This window comes from Arvicola amphibius, chromosome X (genome assembly GCF_903992535.2).
Source record: "Arvicola amphibius chromosome X, mArvAmp1.2, whole genome shotgun sequence".
NCBI lineage: Eukaryota > Metazoa > Chordata > Mammalia > Rodentia > Cricetidae > Arvicola > Arvicola amphibius.
The window spans coordinates 6,936,209-6,954,121 of NC_052065.1; the positions used below are offsets into that span (position 1 = coordinate 6,936,209).

At 35.9% G+C, this 17,913-nt stretch overlaps 1 protein-coding gene across 11 annotated transcripts in view; it reads left to right on the forward strand.

The window, feature by feature from the left end:
* Scml2 (Scm polycomb group protein like 2) overlaps nucleotides 1-17,913 on the forward strand; it is a 127,524-nt gene that overhangs the window by 73,272 nt on the left and 36,339 nt on the right. For 9 of the 11 annotated variants that reach the window (XR_005283875.1, XM_038317008.1, XM_038317004.1 and 6 more), the window contains exons 12-17: nucleotides 1,295-1,375; nucleotides 5,443-5,526; nucleotides 9,863-9,946; nucleotides 12,014-12,097; nucleotides 13,630-13,716; nucleotides 14,977-15,060. The exons of 1 other annotated variant lie outside the window; for it this stretch is intronic. Coding sequence is in view for 9 of the 10 variants with exons in the window: in XM_038317008.1 (XP_038172936.1) it covers nucleotides 1,295-1,375; nucleotides 5,443-5,526; nucleotides 9,863-9,946; nucleotides 12,014-12,097; nucleotides 13,630-13,716; nucleotides 14,977-15,060 (504 nt within the window). In the remaining variant the exon portion in view is untranslated. The remainder of the gene's footprint in view (nucleotides 1-1,294; nucleotides 1,376-5,442; nucleotides 5,527-9,862; nucleotides 9,947-12,013; nucleotides 12,098-13,629; nucleotides 13,717-14,976; nucleotides 15,061-17,913) is intronic. One more of the 11 variants, XM_038317007.1, reaches the window with a different exon arrangement.

The following is a 17,913-nucleotide window of genomic DNA, read 5'->3' on the forward strand; positions in this document are numbered from 1 at the left end:
CAAGATTGCTGACCACTTTTCTGTTGATTCTGCTAGAGGAAGTGATGACAAATGACATGGAGGTGAGAACTGATAGCTCAGGAGCATTGAAGGAAGGGATACTTCATTTAAGTGTTGGTGGAGGTAGACAGTTGAGTGCAAGTTGTGTCAGAAGTAGAGCAAATCCTGAAGGAGCCTAATTATAGCTGGGCCCTAACATCTTCCTCGGGGGAGGGAGTGAGGCACTGCATCAATGACTCAGACACTGGGAATCAGGTAGAAGGCATATAGCAGACTCATTTATTTAGCAATGTGGAAAACTTTATATACCCTCCCAGCACCCAGGCATTCTGATCTGTTATCATTGTGTGTTTGCCCCTTATTGGCTAGGCATGAACAGGACCTCTGGCAGTGACTGTTGCTAGCCCCTCAGGCAGACTCCAGGTTGACTCATCTCTCAGCCTTGTAGGCCTTTTCTTCCTACCCCTAATGACTTGAATAAAAATAGAGGGAACTGTGGCTAAACTTCACAGTGAAAATAAAACACTCTCATTGGCCTGAAATTAAAGATAGCAAGTAAGGGAGTTGAAGGTGGGCAAAGGGACATGGTTGTCTTGGGAATAGAAGATTCAGAAGTTGCCAAGAATAACAAAAGGGCCACTGGAATCTTTAGTGATACTGTCAGTGCGATGGAGCATCAGTGGTCTGATCCTGGTGAAAATCCTGATACTGATGGCAGGGAGTGTGAGTAATATTACTAGAATTCTTTCAAAATAGGAGTTTTCAACATGAAATATAAGGCAGTTTGTAAAAATAAATGAGTATAGTCAAGTATATTTAAGTGAATTAGTTGCAAATGGGGAGGTAAAGTTATGACCACAGTTAAATGGTCATATTTTTCCTGCTAGCTGAAGACAGCTCTACTTGTAAATAATTGTTAGTTGAATTCAGTAATTTTTACTATGTAAAATTTATTTATCTTATAACTAAATTTAAAAGTCATTGATATATTCTCTCTCTCTCTCTCTCTCTCTCTGTCTGTCTGTCTGTCTGTCTGTCTGTCTGTCTGTCTGTCTGTCTTTCTCTGTGTGTATGTGTGTGTCCTGTGAACATAGACACATATAACCTGGCAAGTAATCTTTACATAAAATACTAAAGTTTTTTGAATTAGATTACCAGGCTGCATGTCACAAGAGTATGGTTGTAGCCTTTTCATGTTATATAAAGCTTTATTATTTGGCATTCCTAGAGGAACATAATGAGTTCCATTTGTAAATATACATCATTTTATTTTTCATTTCATACCTCAACAAAGCTGTGAAAAAACCCAAGGGCAGAGGATTCACCAAAACTTGGGAAGAAACCAGACCAGGGAAAGATGTTCAAGCAGCCCCAGGTGATTGCTTTAGTTTTTTATATAGATTTGCAAAATAATACCTCTGTATTTAATATTGTTTTAAAAAAACAAATGCAGAAAGTAGCTCAATAATTAACTGCTAGTAATTTTTATCATGCTAATCTAATGTATATGGTTGTTCTAAGAGAAGCTTTCTTTTGGAGAATTAGACAGTTTCTTGATTATATGAAAATCTACTGTATGAGGAACTTCAATTTTATGTTTTTGTTTCAAAATATTTTATTTTTCTTCATTTAATTCTTTTATTAATTGTTGAAAATTTTCATGCTGTTTATTTTGATCATATTCTTTTCCCTGTCCCACCTCCTCCAAAATTGTTCTTCATGTCCCTGACCTCCAATTTCATGGCCTTTCGATTTCTTAAAAAAAAAATGAGACACATAAAAATGGGAGAGTGATTTGTGTTACCTAACTACTTCTGAATATGTGGCCTGCTGTGGAATGTGGTTGACATAACGAATGTTACTCCATTGAAGAGAAATGATTTTCCCTTTCTCAGAAACTATCAATTATTAAATAGTTCTGCATTTTATATTCACTCCTCTCCTCCATGCTGGAATTTTGTTTGGCTTGAACTTGTAAAGACATGAACATTCTGTTTGTTTTTCTTTTTGAGTTCCTTTGTGCATCTGCTATTTTGTGTTTGGAAAGCACTGTATCATCTAAGTTCTTTTCCACCTCTGGCTAAAATATTTCTGCCTACTCTTCCACATCAGTAGCTGAGCCTTGAGTGGAGAGGGCTATGTTATAGAAATCCCATTTAGAGTTGAGCACTCCAAAGTATCTCATTCTCTGTGGACTGTTGGGTTGTAGGTCTGTTTCTTAATTACCATCTACTGCAAGAAGCTTTTCTGAAAAGAATTGGGTGTTGTAGTAATCAGTGAGTATAACAGTAAGTCATTAGGAGTCATTTTATTACATTATCCCTTTATCACAGAACCTATCTAGTCTCAGGTTCTTGATATCATTAGCAGTGTCAGATATTGGCTCTATCTTATGGAGTAGTCCTTAAATCCATTTAAAACATGGTTGGAAACTCTCATAACATTGTGTTAGCGTTATGCTATTCAGCATGTCTTCTGGTCATGTGGTTATTATAGCTCACGAACTTGACAAAAATTTGTGGTATGCTCAGAAACTAAAAATACTTTGAGATCCTTGCCATCAAGTTTTAGAATGTAACCAGTAGCAATGTCCTGTAGCAGTGGTTCTCAACCTTCCTACTGCTGTGATTCTTTAATACAGTTTCTCATGTTGTAGTGACCCCAACCATAAAATCATCTCATTGCTACTTCATAACTGTTATTTTGCTACTGTTATGAATTGCAATGTAAGTAGCTGATATGCTACTCCTTTGTGGGTCATGACACAGATTGGGAACCACTGACCTAATAGTGTTGGGGTAAAACAGTTTAGCCAACGTTCTCAACTCATTGCTGGCACAGGGATTTTTTTTTTTTTTCTTTTTTTTTTTTTTTTTTTTTTTTTTTTTGGTTTTTCGAGACAGGGTTTCTCTGCAGCTTTTTTAGAGCCTGTCCTGGAACTAGCTCTTGTAGACCAGGCTGGCCTCGAACTCACAGAGATCCGACTGCCTCTGCCTCCTGAGTGCTGGGATTAAAGGCGTGCGCCACCACCGCCCGGCTTGGCACAGGGTTTTGATTTTTTAAATTTTATAACATGTCTTGTCTGTTTGTGATGGCTTCCTTCCAGTACACGGTCTCTTCATTTAAAATGTTTTTATATGTGTATATGTTTAATATTCAGGATCTAGAAGGGTTCTGTAAGGCTTTTTTGAAATGCTTTTCACTTTATACGTCCTCCCCAAATTCCTTCCTCTACTCTTTGCTCCTATCCCCAATTCCCTTCAATCCATATATTTTGTTTGTTTCTTTGTTTGTTTGGTCTATAGAATAAATCATTAAGGGTCTGCTAATGACCATTTGATTTGTAGTTGGTTTTCTTCATTATTCATAGAATAATTATTCATTATTTATGGGGATTCCTATTGAAGGAGATGAGGTATGATACTCAAGTCCCTGCCAGGCCTTCCATACCTTCAAATTTATATTTCCTTTTCTAGGGCCTGTGCTTCACAGAATTTTAAATATTGATTTATTAAAATTTTCCTTGCTTAGATCTTTTTTCGTAATCTCTGTCTACTGAATTTTGTATGCAAGTTGCTGAATTTCTCATCTTAGCCCTGAACTCCCTGTATTTGTTTGTTCAATTGAGAACAATTTGAAGTCATTAATCATTTTTAAAGCTAGACTTTTGAATTCATTGTCCACAATTTTTACCATTTTAGTATCATATTTAGACATGGAAGATGTATTTTTAATTGAGCTATATATACTTTTGTATATGCATTTCATTGTCATAAGAGGACAGAAGAGTATTGTTTCTCTGGAAGTAACACTACAGGCAGTTTTGAGCCACTTGTAGATATTGGAAATGAACTTCGGTCCTCTGGAAGGGTAACCACAAGCACTCTTAATAACTGTCCACCTCTTCAGCCCTAAGGAATGTTTTAAGATGGTGTAACGGTATAGTTAAGGTCATTCACAAAGACAAATTTTGGTCTTCATATAAAGTAGAAGGTTGAATTCATTGCTGAATGGAGCAGAGAGAGCTAGAAGTAGGAACTTAAGCAAAAGGAAACACTGTAGCCTGTATATATACTTAAAAGTCAAGTAAAACAATGACTCCTTCATAGAAATTAGTTAGTTTGGACTTTACATAGAATCATATACAGCCTATTTAGTATATGTGATGAAACTGATTTTTATGTTCTTTGAATAGTTTTTTAGCAGTCAGACAAAGAATATGTGAAAGGTACCATATGTGATCATTGGAATGTTTACTGCTTAGCTCTTTACAGAACTAGATTGCTAATCTGTATACTGTTGGTTCTTATTGAAGGAAGGAAATGAGTGTGTGACTTAGTCAGGAGCTGACTTACTGCTTAGGGGTGATAAAGGGATACTTTATTTAGAAGTATTGGTGGAGGTGGACAGTTGAGGACAAGGTATCAGGATTAGAGAAAACCAGAAGAAATCTAAGAGAACTATGGATAAACTTTGCAATGAGTGTGTAAAACATGATCATTTGAAAACTAAAGGTACTGAGTAAAGGAGTCGAAGGCAGACAAAAAACACTGTAGTCTTGGAGATAGATCCAGAAAATTGTCTGGAATAACCAGTTCAGGGCCTTAGCTGGAACCTTTAATGATGATGTCAATGTGATGAGGTCTGGTCCAGGCCAACATCCTGAAACTGATGGCAGGAAGACAATGTAAGAAAGAAGAATGTAAGTGATATTACTAGATGTGTTTTGTTTTGTTAAACTGGAAGTTTTAAACCTAGAGTGTAGGCTAGTTGCTAAGAATGAAATGAGCCTGGTGCATAAAGGTGTATTGGTTGTAAATAATGGATACATTTATAATTCCAGTTAAATGATCTTAATTTACACTCGCAACAGAGGATAGACTCTGTCCTTTTTTGGTGAGTAGTAGAAGTGGAAGAAAAAGGCTGGAGAAAGATGGGATATTTGCTATCCCATGTCTTGTTTATGCATACTCGGTGATATTTGGGCAATGAAAAAAACAAAGCAGTAGACTGTTTCAACTTAAAAAATAAAGCCCTCAAAATGTTAGTATTTGTGCATGTGTGTGAATGTACATGCATGTGTGTCTCATATCTACCTACAAAGCATTTTAAATTATACTTAGTAATATTTGCTATGTAAAATTCATTTTTCTTAATAACCTAAATTTGTAGGCATTGATATCGATATTTATTTTTTAACTATAAAACACAAAATAACCAGGTAGTTATCTTCACAGAAAATATAAAATAATCTAAACTGAGCTACCAGGCAATTGGAAGCTGTGTATCATATGATCATGATATCTGTTTCATGACAACATTGTAGGAAGAGAATCCATTTTATGATAAGAAGCTTTATTGCTTGGCATACATACAGGAACATAATGAATTTTAGCTGTAAATATAAATCATTTTTATTTTTTATTTCATACCTCAACAAAGCCGGGAAAAAGCCCAAGGGCAGAGGATTCACCAAAACTTGGGAAGAAGAAGCCAGACCAGGGAAAGATGTGCAAACAGCCCCAGGTGATTGCTTTGGTTTTGTATAAAGATTTGCAAGATTATTCCTCCATATTTAAGAATGTTGTAGTATTTCAGAAGGAAAGACTCCTTTCTGTTTTAAGAAAAAAATGTAAACCAGGCTATGGTGGCACGTGCCTTTAATCCCAGCAATTGGGAGGAAGAGACAGGGAGATCTCAGTGAGTTTAAGAGCAGCCTGGTCTATAAGGCAAGTTCCAGTACAGCCAGGACTTTTACACAGAGAAACCCTGTCTTGAAAAATCAAAAAAAAAAAAAAAGAAAAAAAAAGAAAAAGGAACAAAAGAAAAAGAAAAAAATAAAAGCAGAAAGTAGCCAAATGATAAACTGCTAGAAATTTTCACTGTGCTAGATCAAATTTGCTGGTTGTTTTCATGGAAGCTTTTTTTTTTCTTTTTGGTGGTTGTGAAGATTAGACTAGTCCTTAATTATATGAAATTTTAATGTATGTTAAACTTTGCTTATGGTGCATCTTTGCTTAAAAGTATTTTCCTTTGTTTAATGCTTTTATTCCTTTTTTGAAAATTTCATGAAATTTACTTTGATTATATTCTTTTCCCTCCCCAATTTTCAAATTATGCTCCACATCCTTATCTGCCCACTTCATTTTTTTTCTCTCTTGAAAAGAAATGAACCCCTCCCAACACACACACAATAGGAGTCTGCTTTGTGTTAACTGACTACTGAGCATGTGGCCTGCCTTGGTATGTGGTTGATATACTCAATATTACTCCATTGAAGAAGAAAAGTGATTTTCCCTTTTCTAGCAGTTGTGAGTTCTTGGCTAGGGCTGGGAATTGTGATCATTTCCCCTCCTCCATGCTGTTGATATGTGAGGCTTGAGCTTATACAAAACATGTGCATTCTGTTAGTCTTTCTGAGCCCTTATGTTCATGTGTTGTTTCTGAAAAAAAGTTATCTGTGAGAAGTGCTTTTCTACCCCTGCCTAGAATCTTTCTGCCTGCTTTTCCACATAGTTTTCTGAGCATTGAGGGGAAGGATGTGATACAGACATAAATCCTTTAAGGTTGGGGTCTCTAAAATCTCTCATTCTCTGATTGTTGTTCAGTTGTAGGTCTCTTTGCTAATTACAATCCACTATAAAAGGTTCTCTGATGATGTTTGAATGATAAATTAATTAATGAGTATAGCAATATGTCATTAGGAGTTGTTTTATTGCTGTGCCCATTTAGAAGAACCTTGGTAATAGTATTTCTCCTTTGAAATGTGACCTCTTGTCACAGGTTCTTGGACTCATTAACAGTATCAGATATAAGTTAAATTCAATCAAAAGGTACTTTGTTAGCTCTATAATATTTGTGCTATTATTGCACCAGTAGACATGTCTTAGAGAAAGCTGGATTTTGTAGCTCACAGAGATAATAGACCTGTCTTTTGATTACTTTTTTCTGTGGTAATGTTTATAGCACTGCTTAGGAATATGAACCATAGGGAATAGGACTGAGGCTTCCTGTTGAGCATCAGCTACATTTCTCATTGGGGCATGACATACATCTATGGTATGTTCAGCAGATTAAAACTAGCTTAAGATTCTCGGTGTTATGGTATAGAATGTAACCAAGAAGTCTTAAGCCTGAAGTGGACAGTAGTTGTTTAAAATGAAATAAGATGAAGCTGGTTGTAAATAGGTGAACTAGTTATAAATGAGAGGGAGTTATAGTGGCAGTAAAAGGATGTTACATTTGCCATGGCAGCAGAGTATAGACTGCTCCCCCCCTCCTTTTTTTAGTTATAAACGGATCGGTCCATTAGCTCAAGCTTCTTACTAACTCTTATAACTTATATTAGCCCATTATTCTAGTATATGTTAGCCACATGGCTTGGTTCCTTTTTCAGCGAGGCAGTCACATCTTGCTTCCTCTGTGGCTGGGTAAAGGACTGCGTCCTCTTCCTAGAATTCCCCTGTTCTCATTGACCTGCCTCTACTTCCTGTCTGGTTGTCCTGCCTATACTTCCTGCTACTGGCCAGTCAGTGTTTATTTAAAATATAATTGATAGAATATAGACGATTGTCCCACACCATTTCCCCCTCTATTTTAAAAAATAAAAAAATAAGAACTCTGAATCTAATATTCTTTGTTTAGCTTTTCTCCTGACCATTATCCATAACAACTTATAACCAACATTCTAAACAAAGGAAAATATTCATAGTCCATTTTTGGGAATGAGGGTGTAGTTTTCCAGGCTACTTCCTGCTTGTTGGGGGCGCTGATAATCTTATGGGTACCTAATGCAAATTTATAATTATGACCAAGTCCTGACTGGAGTATCCTGTGAGGCTTGATCATCTCTGGCAACAGTCTTGAATCAGTTCTGGATGTAGAACTCAGACATCTGGGTCATCTTTTCCTTCTGGAGATTTCTCAGGTGGTCTTCCTTGATCAAACCTGATTTTTCTTAACTCAGAATGAATCCACAGTTTCTCCTTTCCTGTGGAAACAAAACCAAAACCTCTTCTCCAAAGTAACATACCTTTTGACTTCAATTTTGAAGTCAAGGTATTTTCAAAATATTTATGTTTTATTAATCAAGCAGCATTTATATTTAAATGTCTTTTAGCAGCTGTTGTTCCTTCCTCAGCTGTCAAGCAATTCAAAGACAACATAATAATATACAGTATCCAGACTTTCTGTGTATTTTTCATCTTTACATGGCTTTATTTTAACCTCTATTTCTTTTATTTTTACTTTAATTTTTGGCTTTTTGAGACAGGTTCTCTGTGTATCTTTGGCTGTCCTGGAACTCCCTCTGTAGACCAGGCTGGCTTTGAACTCACAAAGATCTGCCTACCTCTGCCTCCTAAGCTTTGGGATTAAAGGTGTGCACCACCACTCCCAACTATTCTCTTTTTTTTATTTTAAGAACTTTAACCTTTTTCTTTTCTCTCCCAAGCCTGTATATATTTTTAAACACACTGTAAACCATTTACAGGTTTTCTTTGTCTTTGAATCTGTCTTTACTGTATATCTCTCTTTTTCTGACCACATGAGTATATAATATGTGAAGCAATATGGAGAGGATTAAAGACGTGACTTTGGCTAGATTCAGCCCATTCCTTAGCTTTCTGAGATTCCAGTCTCATAGTGGAGGTACTGCCAGAGCCATATTTATTGCCACAACTCTATGGCATTTCAAGGTCCCTGCCACCAAGTAAGCTCCAGCAGTCTGCTCACAAACCATACTCAAATGCTCTGTAGCTACTAGACCTCTTGTCTGAAAGAGTCAGATTTTGCACTGGCAGGATGGCCGAGAAGGCCGGCATTTTAAAATGGAGTGGCTTTTTTTCCTGCTATGGATGAAAACCAAAAAGCATGTGGTCAGCTTTTCATCAACACCATTTAAGTGTTTCTTGGCAGGACCTCTTAAAAGAGCTGCAGGGTTTTGTAGCTAATACTGAGTCAGAAAGCCTTTCTTAAATGAGAGCGCTTGCCTCTAGCAAGCAGAGCCCACTAGAGAAAATGCTGCTATTAATAAGCCATGCTTTACTCTTACTATTTTTGTCTAGTGTTACTTTTTAAGCTCTCTCAGGCTTTATGTGGATGCAGTTGTTCACATGTTGGGCACTATTTTGTTGTCAGGATTTCTGTTCTGCCTAGTTCCCACAGTCATTAAGTCCTAAATAAATCACACATTCTAGTATATATTAGCCACATGACTTGGTACCTTTTTTAGTGAGGCAGTCACATCTTGCTTCTTCTACAGCTGTGTAAAGTACTCAACTGCTCCCTTTTTGGTGAAAAGTAAAAGTAGGATGCCAAAGCTGCAGAAAAATTTGATACTTATTATCACAAGTTTATTGTATGCATATTATATCATCTTTAAGTATGGAAAAAGTAAAGCAGTAGACTGACTACTCTTTAAGTTTGTAAAGTAAAACACTCCAAGTAAATGTAGTTGAGCTTTGAATATGTTTATAGTTTCATATCTCTCCCTCAAAAGCTTGTTTACTTAGAAATAGTAGATTTTAGTATATAAACATCATTAAGTTGTTAAGGTGTTGATACTGAACTATCTCATTTGTTTATTTGGTTTATTGCTGGTAACATAATCAAAATTAGGCTGGCAATCAGTCTTCATCCAAAGTATTAAAATGGCCTAAATTGGGCTGCTGGGTAGCTGGAAGCTGCATATGACATGAGCATTTTCTGAAGCTGTATAGCATCTGAGTCTTTTCAAGACAACACTGTCTTAGAGTGTATACATTATGAGTAGAACCTTTATAATTTGCCATACCTACTCAATATAATGTGTTCTAGTTTTAAATGTGCATAAATTTGTCTTTCATTTCATAACATAACAAAGTTGAGAGTATACCAAAGAGAAAGAGAATCACCAAACCTTGGAAAGAACAGGCCACTCCTTTTGAAGATGAAGCAGAAGCCCCAGGTGATTGTGTTGCTTTATCTGTCTGTATTGACTTACAAGGTGATTCCTGTGTATTGAGTGGATAAAAATGTTTTCAGAAGGAAAGCCTTTTTCATTTTAAGAAAACAAATTTTAGCTGGGCATTGGTGGCGTACACCTTTAATCCCTACATTCAGGAGGCAGGGGCAGGTGGATCTCTGTGAGTTCAAGGCCAGCCTGGTCTACAAAGTGAATTCCAGGACTGCTAGGACTATTAAACAGAGAAACCCTGTCTGATAAAAATTTAAAAAAGAAAAGAAAACAAATTTTAAAAGTAAAAATGATAATTTTTAGAATTATCACTGTGATAATTAAAATTAGATAATTATTCTAATAAATTCATCCTTTTGAGAATTAGATGGTTTTCTGATTATAAATTGTTTTGGTTTTTAAAAAAGAAAATTCTTTGTTGCAATTATAATTTAAGTCTAACCTTTCTCCCTTCCTTTAACCTCTCTCCAAACTCTACCATATACCTTTCCTGCTCTCCAAATTCATGACCTCTTTTCTCACTAATTGTGAGAAATATACTGCATGTATATGTGCATGTGTATGTAAATATATAAAATGTATTTCTAAATATAACTTGTCCAGTCTGTATAATGCTACTTGTATGTATGTTTCCACAGCTGGCTTTTTGGCACCAGACAACTAATTTTTGTGCTTTGCCCTGAGGAAGGCCACTTCTCCAGTTTCCAGCTTTCCTTGGTTGCTGATAGTTCACTGTATAGGGTTGGCACATTGTGGACTTTTCTCTTTCCAGTTTGGCATATGAATAGTGAACACAAAAATGATCTGTAGGTGTAAAGGCAAATGTTTATAGATTTTCATTTGAAATTATGCTGGTTTAGCAAATTAGTGTTTGTAGATTCTCCTCCAATATCTATCACTTCACTAGCACAGAGGTTTTAGGTGGGTTTCAAATAGCAGGCATAGTCTCCCTCTTGTTGAGTTGTAGGTCTTACGTCCAAGTAAAGTGCTATTGGTTACTGCCAAAGTATGTGTGTCACTAATACATCCTTAGTCATGTCATGATGGGCATTATGACATATCAAATGATCAATAGGACAACCTTTTCATGACTATACTGTAGTAGAAGTTTTTTTGGCATACATACTAAATGGCACATAATACCTTCTCGCTTTAAGTGGACATATTTTTTATTTTTATTTCACACCTCAATAATACTGAGAAAAATTATGTGTATTGGTTTACAACCTGACTCCTGCATATTCGATAATGGTATAATCGACTATGTTTGCCAAATAATAAAACTTATTTTCAGTTTTCAGTATAGAGTTGCAGTCTGGTGGACTTTTCTTTGTCCAGTTTGCATACGAATAGATATCACTTTTGTTCAGCTCTTGTTTGGGCAATCATGTTGATGAAACTTTATGGGTACTGTTTCTTATATTACTGAATGACACAGTCTTACAGCAAGCCCCCCTATATTCTGACCCATCAAATCGTTCTACTGCCTCTTGGACAGTGTTCCCTGAGCCCTTCCTAAAGTGCAGGAGTATTTTGTAGATGGATTCACTGTAATTGAGCTCCATGTCTCTGGGTTTTGAAAGGTTGTGGATATTTGTAGTGATGTTTGGGTTTGCAAAGAGACATTGCCCTGATGAAGAGTACAGACTACTATTGTCTTAGGATATGAGGACAAATGTTTATGAATTATTGCTAGGGATTATCTTGTTTAGTAAATCAGTGCTTGTAGATTCTTTTCTAATAATCACTTCACCAATCACAGAGTTTTTACTGGCTTTCTGGTACCAGGCATTCTCGCCCTCTTATTGAACTAGTCTTAAGTGCAACTAAAGAGCTGTTGATTACAAAGAAGGTATGTATGCCACTGCTCTATACTTAGAGTTGTCATTACCATGAAGGGCATTGTTACATTTCAAGTGAGCTTGATGGTAGCCTTCTTTAGAATGTATGCATCACCATTAGAAGTTTTATTATTTGGCAAACATAGTCGTTTAAACATAATGTGTTCTAGCTCTCAATGTACATGATATTTATGTTCCATTTTATACTTCAATAAAGCTAAGAAAAAGCCCAAGGTTAAGACAGTCACCAAACCATGGAAAGACCAAACCGAACTTTTTGAGTATGAAGAAGCAGCTCCAGGTGATTGTTCTGTTTTTACTATATTGATTCATATACTGTTTGCCATATGTTAATAATGATATAATGGTTTTAGGAGGCAAGACTGTTTTACCTTTAAATAAACAAATGTAAGTACCAAACGATAAATTTATAGGAATTTTCAATGTGATAAGTCAAAATTGTTTCTTAGTATAAGAAATTTATTTTGGAGAATTAGATTTCTTCTTGAATACAGATTCTTTTAATATTTTCAAGGAGAAGTATCTCATATTTATTGAGATTATCATTTAATTGCAACCTTTCTCCATACCCATTCCTCCCTTGAAAACCTCCCATTTTAACCACCTTCTCTGTGCCATAATTCATGACCTCTTTTTTTACAGTAATTCTTAGTGATTGTATTTTAGAATGTCTATGTGTACACACACAAACACACATATTCATAAATATAACCTGCTCATTCTGTATAATAATACCTGTATATATGGTTTCTTGGCTGGCTTTTTCGTTCCAGTCATTTGATGTATTCTTTCTGGGTATTCCCACACCTCCTGTTGATTGTTTCCTTCAGTTTTCTATCATCCTTTGAGTAGGGTTGAAGCGTCATGGACTTTTCTCTGTCTAGTTTATATTTGTATTGGTGCTACTCTTGTTCATCTCATATTTGGACAGTGATGTTTGTCAGGTTTTATATTTGTTTCTCCTGATATTACTAGGAGACACAGTCATAGAGCAAATTAACTTACCCTCTGCTCTGATGAACTTTCAGGCCTTTCTTGGATAGTGTTCCCTGAGCCTTATCTTAGGTCCTGGCATGTTCTGTAGATGTATCCACCCTGATTGTGCGCCACTACTCACTCTCTGCTTTGATTGATTATGGATTTCTGTAAGGGTCTCAGATTTTTCCAAACCAGAGTTTTCTTGATGAGGATTAAGGCCGTACTTATCTTTGGGTATAAGAACAATGTTTAGAGATTGTTGTTAGGAATTATGCTGTATTAGTAAGTTAGTGGTTGAAGATTTCTTCTTAATCATCATTTTACCAGCATAGAGTTTTTAGCCGAGTTTTTATTACCAGGCATGCTCTCCCTCTTGTTGCAAGTTAAAGTACTATTGATTACAAGGCAGGTATGTGTTCTGCTTCTACATACTTTGATTTATCATGCCATGATGGGCCATGTGGTAGTAGCCTTTTTTTTTACTATGATGCCATATTAGAGCATATACTTTAGTATTGGAAGATTATTATTTAAAAACCAACGTGGATTAAACATGTAGCATTTTCCCTCTCTTCATGCATCACGTCACTGAATGCTTTTTTTTTAATCAGAGTTCCTTTCAACCAGTATATCATGTCTGGAATTTAGCAAAAAGTTACATCTGGAAGAGATGTAAGCATTATAACAAACTCAAAAATTTACTAGACTAGCATAAATGTTGAATGCTTTCTAAGTCTCTGGCAGGCCCAACTGGTAAGGATTTTTTCATCAGTTACTAGATGTTCTAGTTTTAAATGTACATAATCTTTGTTTTTCATTTCATACCTCAATAAGCCAAGAAAAAACCCAAGGGTAAGACAGTAGCCAAACCATGGAAAGACCAAGCTGGACATTTTGAGTATGAAGAAGCAGCAGCCCCAGGTGACTGCTTTTTTGTTTTGTTCTTATCTATATTGATTCATGTGATGTTTGCCAAATATTGAATAATGGTGTAATGTTTTTAGAAGGCAAGACTGTTTTTCACTTTTAAGTAATCAAATATAAGTAACACAATCATAAATTCATAGAAATTTTCACTGTGATAAGTTAAATTTGTCTCAGTATAATAAGTTCATCCTTTTGGAGAATTAGATTGCTTCTTGATTACAGATTCTTTTCATGTTTTCATGAAGAAGTATCATTTTTATGAGATTATCATTTAATTGCAGCCCTTCTCCACATGCTTTCTTCCCTTCAAAACCTCCAATTTCAACCACCTTCTCTGTGCCATAATTTATGGCCTCTTTTCACAGTAATTCTTAGTGATTGTATTTAAGAATGTCTATGTGTACACACACACACATGTTCATAAATGTAACCTCTTTGAATCTGCATAATAATACCTATAATAATACCTCTTACCAGTTTCCTTCAGTTTTCTGTTGTCTTTTGTGTAGGGTTTAATCCTCATGGACTATTCTCTGTCCAGTTTGTGTATGTATTGCTGTCATTCTTATTCAGCTGATGTATGGACGGGGAGGTTTGTGAGGTCTTATGTGTGTGTTTCCTGATATTGCTATGAGATACAGTGTTAGAGCAAATTCCTTCATGCTCTGACTCTGATGATCTTTCAACCCTCTCTTGCATAGTGTTCCCTGAGCTTTATCTTATGTGCAGGAGTGTTCTGTAGATGTAGCCATTCTGATTGGTTTCCACCACTTTCTGCTTTGATTGCTTGTAGATTTCTGTAATAGCCCCTTGCTGTTTAAAATCAAAGTTTTCTTGATGAAGTGTAAGGCAACAGTTATCCTCAGGTTTAAGAATAATGTTTATAGATTTTTTTTACTAAGTTAATGGTTGTAAATTCTTCTCCAATAATCATCATTTGAAAAGCACACAGTTTTTGTCTGAGTTTCCATTACCAGGCTAACCCTCTTGTTGAGCAAATTAAGTCCATTTAAGAGTTCTTAGTTACAAAGAAAGTATGTGTGGCACTGCTGCATACTTAGAGCTATCATGCCGTGATGGGCATTGGTACACATCACAAGAGCATAATGGTAGCCTTCTTTATAACAAGGAAATAGCAAAGCATATACATTAGTATTAGAAGCTTTATTAACTGGAAAAGTAGTGCATTAAACATAATGTATTCTAGCTTTCAGTGTATATAATCTTTGTTTTTTGTTTCATACCTCAACAAAGCTAAGAAAAAACACAAGGGCAAAAAGGTCACCAAACCATGGACAGACCAAGCTGGACTTTTTGAATATGAAGAAGAAGGCCCAGGTGATTGCTTTGTTTTGCTTTGTTTTTATCTATAGTTATTCACATGAAATTTTCTGTATATTGAACAGTGGTGTGATGTTTTAGAAGGCAAGACTTTTTAACTTTTAAATAAACAAGTGTAAGTACCACAATGATAAATTCATAGGTATTTTCACTTTGACAAGTCAAATTTTCTCTTGTTATAATAACTACATCATTTTGAAGAATTAGATTGCTTCTGACTACAGATTCTTTTCATGTTTTCAAGGAGACTGTTCTCATTTTTTATGAAATTATCACTAAGTTCCAACCTTTCTCCTTACCCTTTCTTCCCTCCAAAATCTTCTGTTTCAACCACCTACTCTATGCCAAAATTCATAGTCTCTTTTCACACTAATTGTTAGTGCTTGTATTGAAAAAAAAAACTCTGTACACACACACACACACACACAGAGAGAGAGAGAGAGAGAGAGAGAGAGAGAGAGAGAGAGAGAGAGAGAGAGAGAGAGAGAGAGATTCAAAAATGGTCTGCTCAGTCTGTATACTAACACTAATACCTGTATTAGCGTATTCTTCCCTGGGTATTGCTACCTCTCCTATTCTCAGTTTTCCTTCACTTTAAGTAGGCTTGAAGCCTCGTGAACTTTTCTCTGTCCAGTTTGTGTATGTGTTGGTGCCATTCTTGTTCAGCTGATGTGTGGACAGAGATGTTTGTGAGGTTCTATGTCTGTTTCTCCTCAGATTTGTAGGAAATTTAGTCTAGGGCAAATTCCCTAACCTTCTGACTCGACAATCTTTCAGCCCCTAAATTGGGGAGAGTTCTTTGAGCCTTATGTTATGTGCAGCAGAGTTCTGTAGATATATTCATTCTGATTGGGCTCTGCCACTCTCTGGTTTGATTGGCTGTAGAATTCTGTAATAGTCTCTGGCTGTTCCAAACCAAAGTTTTCTTGATGAAGAGTAAATACGACAATTATCTTCAGGTATAAGAACAATGTTTATAGATTGTTGTTAAGGATTATGCTGTATTAGTAAGTTAGTAGTTGTAGATTTCCTCAACAATAACCATCATTTGATCAGCACAGGGTTTTTAGCTGGGTTTCCATTACCAAGCATGCTCTTCCTCTTGTTGAGGGAGTTTTAAGAATGTCTATATAAAGCTGGGCAGTAGTGGTGCATGCCTTTAATCTCAGCACTTGGGAGGCAGAGGTAGGCAGATCTCTATGAGTTCAAAGCCAGCCTGGTTTATAAGAGCTAGTTCCAGGACAGGCTCCAAAGCTACAGAGAAACCCTGTCTCAAAAACCCAAACAAACAAACAACAACTAAACAAAAAACAAAAACAGGAATGTTTATATAAATGCACACACACACACACACACACACACACACACACACACACCTAAATATAACTTGTACAGTCTGTATAATAATATATGTTTTATGCCTGGGTTTTTGAAACCACACAGTAAATTAGTATATTCTATCCTGGGAATTCCCACATCTTCTTTTGTCCATTCCTTCAGTTTTCTATTGTGTTTTGAGTAGGGTTGAAGCCATATGTCCAGATTGTATAGGTATTGGTGCCATTCTTGCAACTTACGTTTGAGCAGTAATGTTTGTCAGGTTTTATGTGTGTTTTTCCTGATATTACTAGGAGACACAGCCGTAGAGCATATTCCCTCACTCTCTGACTCTGATGATCTTTCAGTCCCTCCTCTTGGGTTGTGTTCCCCGGGCCTTATCTTATGTACCGGTGTGTTCTGTACATGTGTCCACTCTGATTGTGCTTCACCACTCTCTGATGTGATTGCTTGTGGACTTGTGTAATAGCCTCTTGCCATTTGAAACCAAAGTTTTCTTGATGAAAAATAAAAAATACAGTTATCTTCAGGTATAAGAATAATATATATTGTTGTTAGAGATTATGCTGTTTTAGTATATTAGTGGTTGTAGATTCTTCTCCAATAAACATAATTTCACCAGCACCAAATTTTTAGTTGGGTTTCCTTTACAGGCAATCTCTCCCTCTTGTCGAGGAGTCTTAAGTCCAATTAAGATCTTCTGGTTACAAAGAAGTCTGTGTTCCAATGGTACATACTTGAAAGAGTTCTCATGCTATAATGGGCACTGTTACATATCCCAGGAGCATGATTAGTAGCCCAATACAAGGCTGTATTAGAGTATATGCATTAGTATTGGAAGCTTTATTATTTAGAAGTCATGTATTAAACATAATGTGTTTTAGATTCATTATACATAATCATTGTTTTTCATTTCATACCTCAATAAAGTTGATAAAAAACACAAGGGCAAAAAAGTCACCAAACCATGGAAAGACCAAACTGGACTTTTTGAATATGAAGAAACAGGCCCAGGTGATTGCTTTGTTTTGCTTTAAATCTATATTGACTTAATGGTCTCTAGCTACTGCAAACCAAGGTTTCCTTGATGAAGACTCAAGGCTCCAGTTATCTTCAGGCATAAGAACAAGGTTTTAGATTGCTGTTAAGGATTATGCTGTATTAGTAAGTTAGTAGTTGTAGATTTCCTCACCAATAATCATCATTTGATCAGCACAGGGTTTTTAGCTGGGTTTCCATTACCAGGCATGCTCTCTCTCTTGTACAAGTAAAGAGGTCTTGATCACAAAGAAAGTACATGTTCCACAGCTGCATACTTTGAGTTATCATGTCGTGATGGACATTGTTACATGTAGCATGAGCATGTTGGTAGACTTCTTCATGACAGGGTTATATTAGAGCATATGTATTAGTATTGGAAGCTTTACTATTTGGAAAACATAGTGGATTAAACATAACATGTTCTAGCTTTAAATATACTTAATCGTTGTGTTCTATTTTGTATCTCAATAA